Source organism: Pecten maximus, chromosome 3, assembly GCF_902652985.1.
Source record: "Pecten maximus chromosome 3, xPecMax1.1, whole genome shotgun sequence".
Lineage (NCBI taxonomy): Eukaryota > Metazoa > Mollusca > Bivalvia > Pectinida > Pectinidae > Pecten > Pecten maximus.
The window spans coordinates 4,831,386-4,840,199 of NC_047017.1; the positions used below are offsets into that span (position 1 = coordinate 4,831,386).

Genomic DNA, 8,814 nt, shown 5'->3' on the forward strand with positions numbered 1-8,814 from the left:
CCTCTGACGAAATTTTCTTTACCGCCGCCCAGGAATATAACCTAGGAGATCATATCAATTTCACGTCAGAGCGCTGTGTATCGTAGTGGAAGCCCGATTCTAGCTCTTTGCGACTATTTGTTGAACTGATACTTAAAAACAACAACAGAAAACGACTTTCACTTGATATTTATGTTCTCTTGACATTAAAATGTTATACACTATAAAAAATAAAATAGTTTAAATTTCTTTTTCTTTGTAAAAATGAATAATGATAAATCAAAATAAATAAAATTGAATCTAAATTGTAAATTTATGTCTTATTATTTCATCATGAATTATCTTTTACTAAATTCTGCAAAAATATTTTAACTGCTTCCTTGTGATTATGTTTCTCCAATCACGCACTGTAGTAGCTGGTGGCTAGGGAAGCTGTGACGTCACCGCTCACTTTACGCTGAAACACGAAAACGTTTAACTTGTAAATACAGATATACACAAAGAATTTAATTAATCTGGATTAAGCTGATATCCTCGATATTCAAGGCTTTAGGGGAGGAACACGATGAAATGCGTCTAGCGGTTGGGCCAGATTTGTTTGTTTGTTTGTTTTTGTTTAACGTCCTATTAACACCCAGGGTCATTTAAGGACGTGTCAGATTTTGGAGGAAAGCTGGAGTACCCGGAGAAAAACCAGGTTGGACCAGAAGATGCTTGGAATAAGTTTGCAGAAAACTGCGCAGAAATTAATTAGACGCATTAATATTTTCGAAATCCAAGGGTTCTATGAATGTACCTTGTCTCGACAAGTTTTACCTAAACATTCGCACTGTACTTACTGTGAGAACAATGTCATGCAGTGATTTCGTCGCTCTGTGTTTCTTCGAAACTTTGAACCATAAAGATTCTGGAATCAAATCAAAATTTTGTTTATGCTTTGTGTTAAATACATAAGGTTTCTCTCTGTATCACGGGGATTGTTTAAACACACTTATCTAAATACGAAATGAAATTGAATTTTGAAGCCATTTATCAAATACATACATTGAAGTTTGATGATACGTAGATTTCTGCATGTATCAATTACTTATGACAATAAGCAGTTGCACCTCAGTGCGAAATAAGCATACATGTAGAATATACTGAATAAGCCCTATACACATACCATTCTCAGTGCTGGAGTAATCTCTCTTGAAGAAGAGGTTGTACCAGATTTTATTTCGGACGTCACTTTTCTCTCTCAGCTCTAACTCCCCCTTCTCTTGAGCTGGGCACTCTGTCCATCCTAGAGCCGATTTGGATTCTATTGTAACCGAAACAATATTTCATTGTTAGAATTATTTCTATGTTGAACTCTAAACTATTGTTTAAAATAACAATAATGTTCTCTCTGAATTCTCATTTACAAATCGGACATTATCTAGTTACTGACACAGGACCCGGCAAAATCATAGACAGTAGAAGAAATCAAGATATTATACGATGAATTGATCAAATTGATAACCGATTCCATGTTTAACTTACCAGGTAAATCTGGGAGGTATTTTGACCACGCCGGTGTCAACATGTCCTCTCTGGTGGCCGGAGCAGGAGGGGCAATTATAGAACCTAAAAACAACAAAACGTCAATAGTGTCAAACAAATTTTGTTGAAAAACAGAAGAGTGCATTTTTTTTTCTGTTATTGTCAGAAATACGCACGTAACTTTTGTATTCGCGATTCCCAATCGTAACATTTCGGTAATTTCCGTCAAATTCCGGACACTAGCGAAAGTTTGATATCAGTATTCTACTTACTGTGCATGAAGTCTTTCTGTGGATTTGGTGCTATCTGCTTCAATCTGATGTAGCTTGATTTTTCTAATTTGTCTTCAAGTGGAAAAAACGAAAGTAAATAATTTATTAAAATGAATAAAAAGGTATTCAAAAAGGAAGAAATCTAGTTAGGATAATTACTCGCTGAAATGAATATTAAAATTTTTGAATTGAAGGAATTTTGAATTTTAATTTTAATTTTTTTTTTACCGAGCGGAAGATCAAATACGACACGACAGAAATTAAACTGCTTACTTTGTAGGTATTTTGACCATTCCGGGGTCGTTAGGTCATTTCTAGTGGCCGGAGGAGGATGGACAATGGGACCTGGAAGTTGAAATTGAGTAAATAATGGATGAATGTTAATAACAAGAAAATGTATTTATGTAGATATGCAATTAAAAACTCACACTCTATAAACATTGTCTGATCATGATTAGTCCGACATTTGAGTACGATTTAGAAAGAAGTTTTATTTGTGCACTGAAATCCAAACAACCATACATTGTACTTGTATGTCTATGATAACAGTTTAAATTTTTGATACATATAGCTGAGAACTCTCTGGAAAACGAAATGCACATCACAATAAGGTAGGATGTGTCCTTCAGTCAAACTTACCGTGGATATAACCAATCCGTGGGTTTGGTGCAATCTGTTTCAACTGGACGTTACCTAGTCTCTGTAGAATTTCAGCTTCAAATAAATAGAACAATAATTAAAATATGGCATCATATAATTACGATTTGGAAAATAAAAGATTAGCTCTATCCGGGGACCTTGTTTCGAGCCAGTGGGGTCTTAATAGTTGGCACAGGATGTGATGAACTTTAAAATAGCAGAGTGTTTTGAAAAGTGAATAGTATGAACTTCTGCTATCGGCATCGGAATAGTTTATTTGAATTGTTTATTATTTGATAACCCATAGCCATCAATGAATATTTGTTATTTATATCATTATGTATATTCATTTAAATAAAACCTCTCTCTCTCTCTCTCTCTCTCTCTCTCTCTCGTGTGTATTCGATTGAATGACCCTGACCCTCTTTCAAGGTCAAGTGAAGTAAGCTTCACAGAACAAGTTCCATACTGACCAAGTCTGAAAGGACGGATGGATATTGTATATTGAAAACTCGTTAAGACACAAAATGAGATACATGCAATATATAACATAAACACCTACTCAATAGATTTTCCTAAAATATATATAAACTCACCTTCCATAGTCTGCATAGACGGTTGGATTTCTTGATTTTCTCGATAGATTACAACTTGATAACCACCGCAGCTAATTTCGCGCAGCGATAATTTGGTTGTGAAGCACAGCGATATTGACGTAACAATAGCACGGCATCTATGACGTCATAATTGATCAGAATGTCAATGACGTCACAAAACTTGAAGAAATTTATAAGGGAGGTAAATCTATTTCAATATTCTTGACATTTGATCCATTATTGTTTCGTACTTATTTAATATAACCGAAGGCAAATGAATCTCACGTGTATTTCCAGGATGACTGCCGTATCTGAAAAATATATCCGTTCAACATAAAACACAAAATCGATGATTCAACTAACAGAAATCATTGAAACATGATTATGTAGAATGAAAAGAATCATTTTATTTTGAAAATGGTTTGACACCCTTTTCCCATCGAAGACAGAAAAAAAACAAAAAAAACAGAAAAAAAACAAAAAAAAAACAAGTTCATTCTACAAATTACAAATTTTGTACTAATCCCTTTTAGTTTTTATTCAATTTTCCTCTCTGGTTTGTGAATACCATTGATAAACTAAGAAATGAAAACAGAACCCATCTTTCCAAATAATATATAATCCAATTGTTTGCTTATTTATAGACAAGACGACCAGGCGTTCCGGAATGATAATGGTTTTATCGCCTAATCAACGTCCATCCCCTTGTAAATATTGGTGAAATCGAGTCAATGTCACCTTGTCAAAATAAGAAACGTAGAATTAGTTAAACAGAACTGTTGAAAATATCGGAACATTTTCCCAATATTTTAGGATACCTTACTGAAAATTATTGATATCCATAGGACAACTGTATTTAGTTTTGGTCGCAAAAGCAGTAATAATTCATATAATGTATTGTGGTATATATATAGGTGACAACAGTGTAAATAAAAAACTTGTTTATAATCTATAAGCTGTATAATAGTTGAAATATGTTAAACCTCAAGTGCAATATATGATTGATAATAGAAAATAATGCCGAATGAATGATATAGTCGAGTAGACCTCATTATTCCAAAATTATAGGTTTCTAATTTCTAGTATAAATCACAAATCTATAAATCCATTTGTCGACTCATCTGAATACATATATTTGTTTTTGACAATTCACTGGTGTATTTGAACACTATGAGTTGTTGTGAGAGTTGTTTCCCTTTAAACGTGCATGATCAGAAACGACAGTAGTTTCGTCGATAAAATATAATTTTGTTGATGTTTTAATTTGAGTTCACCGAGAATATCTAGAGATGACATATTTGCCAGTAAAGGATGTAAAAAAAAATAAGGAAAAGAAAGAATGCACATCCAGGTATATCAGTACATACGAGGGGTGATAGATAAGTAGTGAGCCTCATATTGAAGGATTTGAATTTTGCTGGACATGTATTATTTTTCAACATAACCCCTATCAGTATCTATACACTTTTGCCAGCGGTGTTTAAGGGCCTCAATGCCACGTTTATAGAACTCCCTTTCTTGGCTGTTCAGAAAGTCATTCACTGCATGTTGGGGTTAGGGTAAGGGTTCGGGTTAGGATGCCTGAAATAGCTGTTTTCAGTTTTGGAAATAGATGAAAGTCTGATGGAGCGAGATCAGGTGAATAAGACGGATGCTCAATCAATTTAAAGCCACAACCGTGAATGGCAGTCATGGCAATGACAGACTCTTTCACTCTAACCCTAACCGATTTTATCCATTTTGCAAAAGCCGCTTGTCTTGTTTTTTATTAAGAGTGCTACCTTGTCGATATAAACCAACCAAATGAGACCAGTCCTTGGGTACACGGTCCTATATAGTCAGATAATAGTAGGACTTAAACAGAACATCCATGAGTACCTCCTTCAATACGAGGCTCACAATATATCAAGCAACCCTCGTACTTGTTCTAACAACGACATTAACGTCAATTAGATTCAATTTTTATTTCAATTAATCAACATGTTATTGAAATAAACATCACCTACAACAGGAAGCCGAGACAGGTGTTCTTTTCACGTGCCTGAATTGATTACAAAGTACATCACAGAAAATAATATATTCACGATAGACAAAACCTGACAACACCTTTTGTTTCATTGTCAATACCCTACATCTCATGTTGAGAACCTGTGACGTAGATTTACCTGGCAGGTGTCGCCGATGAAGCCACAAGACGCTTACACTTCCAAGACACCTGGTCCTAATTTCCTTGTGATATAATCTAACTCCCTCCCGTTTATGCAATCACTAACTCCCTCCTACCTATTTAAGGATAGTCTAGATTTTGTTTTTAATTTCTCTTCTTGTTTTATACATGATTATATATTCATGATTATATCAATTAAGTTGGAGATTAGAAAATCTAGTCGATGAAAAAAGAAAAAGAAAATAAAATAAAATCACTCGTCAGTAATGGGGAAATTTGGCCATTGATAAATACTGATTAAATTGCTGATGTCATCATAACTGCTATAACCGCCACCCGTTTGTCTCATATCTATTGTGTACTGATGCCCTGTTCACCCAAAGATTGATGTCCTTACTTCTCTATCTAAGCCATCTCCTGGACGGTTACCATAGTTTATAGTCCTATGAACGCAATCACATCATACTTGAATTGGACTTTATAATCACATTTCACTATACTGTCATGTCGCTGACACATTGTTATAACATATATCTTCGTGTACGTTATACCAACACTGGAACTGACCTGTCGAGATTATATTTCCTTGTTATACCCCTCTAGGTGCCGAGCCGTCTATCGTGTATGACCCTAGCTGTAATTTCGATTCCCTTACCCGAGTAACTAAAAACTCAAAAGACCTCAAAATCGACAAGACCAGATGCTCCGATGGAGTGTGCGTCTTTTGCTTCCACGACGACATCCGTCATGCAAATCTGGGTCAAATTCGCGTAGTGCTACGTTCTCAAAATGAGAACTGGGGTAGTGACAACGGAACAACTTGTTATATGACCGAGTATCTAGGACGTCTGACGTCAAACCGCACAAGGAATTAGAATTTCTTCCAATGAGATAATGACATCTAACACAAAAAAAAACTTCATTAACCTGCAACTCTCAAAACTTTATTTATTTCTAATCTGTGGGGTTTTTTTTCTGTATACACTTCCGTTTGAAGTCTTCTGACATTGACATGATTCCATTTCCAAAATTACACTTCAGCAACGTAGTGTTTGAGTGTGGAGAAGATCTTCTGTGAATTATTTTGTCAAAAACAGTAGCTGTTTGACGCTAGAATCTATGTTAGGTGTTGTGATCGTCCGTATATTTTTTAAGTTCATTCCGTACAATTCGTTGAATCATTGGAAGCCGATTTTACGCTTAGTCATGATGTCTTCGATTCAATCGCAAGGAATGTCCTTTCTTTTACGGTCTGGTGCATTTCGTTACGAAGCAAACAAGATTCTGTTTAATGTCTGGACGATGTTCAGGCAACACGTCAACTCTGGTTCCATTTTTTGTTACGTCCTGTCTAGATCTCTTACTCCAGGAAGTTCAGTCAATTAGTCTATTGATTAATGTAATTAAAGATATAATTCTGTTATTTCTTGTGGAGTAAGTTTACAATGCGGGTTGCTTTCATGTGAAGATCTGTACGTTTTGTGTGGTCGACGCTCCCTACTCTTGTTTCCTTATCCTAATTGCCCTGGTTGATAGGATGCGGCGGGCATCCGATATGTTAAGTGATGTAGCCACCAGCTACTACAAATATACCCCACCTAAAATTGTACTGACTTTTAACAGGACAACAAACCCATGACCATCTCCACCAGGCTTACCACGCTTCACTCTAACATCGTGGATTAATTAAAGAAATAAGCATACGACTCAACAATATTTAAGATAACTTCTCTTGCTTATCAAATGTATCGATGTATTATATCATATGTCCTGTACAAATTTGGTATGTATATAATTCTCTACACTTTATATGTTTATGAGAAATATTGTCATTGGAGGTCGTCGACCCACTCCACCACTACTAATCTCAACACGCTTTACTCGAACATTGTGGAATTGTAGACCCCCTCCATCACCATGGTAAGGGCCGCGGTGGCCGAGTGGTTAAAGTGTCCCGACGCTTTATCACTAGCCCTCCACCTCTGGGTTGCGAGTTCGAAACCTACGTGGGGCAGTTGCCAGGTACTGACTGTAGGCCGGTGGTTTTTCTCCGGGTACTCCGGCTTTCCTCCACCTCCTAAACCTGGCACGTCCTTAAATGACCTTGGCTGTTAATAGGACGTTAAACAAAAAAACAAACCAAACCATCACCATGCTTCATTCGATCATCGTGGAGGTCGTCGACCCACGCCACCACTACGCTCACCACGCTTCATTCGAACATTGTGGAGGCCATTGACCCCCTTCATCACCACGCTTCACTCGATCATCGCGGAGACCGTATAGGCCCCCTTAATCACCACGCTTCACTCTATCATCGCGGAGACCGTATAGACCCCCTTTATCACCACGCTTCACTCGATCATCGTGGAGACCGTATAGACCCCCTTCATCACCACGCTTCACTCGATCATCGTGGAGACCGTATAGACCCCCTTCATCACCACGCTTCACTCGATCATCGCGGAGACCGTATAGACCCCCTTCATCACCACGCTTCACTCGATCATCGCGGAGACCGTATAGACCCCCTTCATCACCACGCTTCACTCGATCATCGCGGAGACCGTATAGACCCCCTTCATCACCACGCTTCATTCGATCATCGTGGAGACCGTATAGACCCCCTTCATCACCACGCTTCACTCGATCATCGTGGAGACCGTATAGACCCCCTTCATCACCACGCTTCACTCGATCATCGTGGAGACCGTATAGACCCCCTTCGTCACCACGCTTCACTCGATCATCGTGGAGACCGTAGATATCGTACGGGCAAATATCAACTCTTTATTACTGGTTAGAGGTTTCACACTTCTGTCTAAGTAACCTCTTTCTTAACTTCAAAACATTTTGTTATTTAACTTCCTTAGTGCGCAGCGGTTAATTTGCTGAGGGAATTTCGCAAATAATTTCATCTTTGGATATTTGGATTCTACCGTTGCCCACTCAAAGAGTTCGATCTGAGAACATTTTGACTTTTCGACTGTTCCAGGGTTCCTTGCGTAGGGGATCGCAATGTGCCCTGAAAGAGATCGATACCAGGTGTCCGAACCTATCCTAGTATCAATACAATGGTAGACACATTGAGTTGTATTGAAAAACATGTTTCTAAAACGTTTATTTTTCTGATAAAAAGAATTATTTTCAGTGGTAACAAATGAAATGGACAGTTCATATTTCTTTTTAAATATTTTTTCAGTGTATCTATTTTAGTGATTATATTCCATCGACAAAAAATATCACTAATCATATCACATTGACAATCACAGGGACTTGACCCGAATCCCTGTCTCTATTGACAATCACAACCTTTTAAGTGTTTTGTTTATACATTCATATTTTTAAATGGAAGTTTCAAAATTTCAGGTTATTTTGTAACTTTTAAGGGATCTCTCTAATGAGTTTGAAAACTGTTTTCAGCGTCAAATTTTTTTCCCGTGGTCAGTTTTGATTAGCGAACTAGGCCGGAATGTGGCTGACCAATATACATTTGTATTATTAGACCGTATACAGTTAGCACATCAGGGAATCCGGTACTGAACAAGGTCACTGGGTAAAATACACAAATTTTACGCTGTTCCATTGTACTTTATACTGGGTATCGAAGTTCTATTGCAACACTAGGCTTATTTCT

General features: G+C 37.1%; 1 protein-coding gene across 1 annotated transcript; it reads right to left on the reverse strand.

Annotated features, from left to right (window-relative positions):
• Nucleotides 1-154: 154 nt before the first annotated feature.
• Nucleotides 155-3,172, reverse strand: LOC117323005. The gene is made up of 8 exons (XM_033877985.1): nucleotides 3,011-3,172; nucleotides 2,415-2,489; nucleotides 2,049-2,120; nucleotides 1,776-1,847; nucleotides 1,504-1,587; nucleotides 1,145-1,282; nucleotides 819-886; nucleotides 155-436 (listed from the first exon to the last, which is right to left on the reverse strand). Exons 1-8 carry the CDS (start codon nucleotides 3,024-3,026, stop codon nucleotides 380-382), a joined length of 582 nt encoding a protein of 193 aa, XP_033733876.1. The 5' UTR covers nucleotides 3,027-3,172; the 3' UTR covers nucleotides 155-379.
• Nucleotides 3,173-8,814: the final 5,642 nt, after the last annotated feature.

Excerpts from the sequence above, each read along its gene's own strand:
- LOC117323005 (XM_033877985.1), bottom strand. Across the intron at positions 887-1,144 it reads TTACTCCAGCACTGAGAATG|AATCTTTATGGTTCAAAGTT; the intron begins GTATGTGTATAG and ends ATTTGATTCCAG. Across the intron at positions 437-818 it reads TGCATGACATTGTTCTCACA|CGTAAAGTGAGCGGTGACGT; the intron begins GTAAGTACAGTG and ends TTCGTGTTTCAG.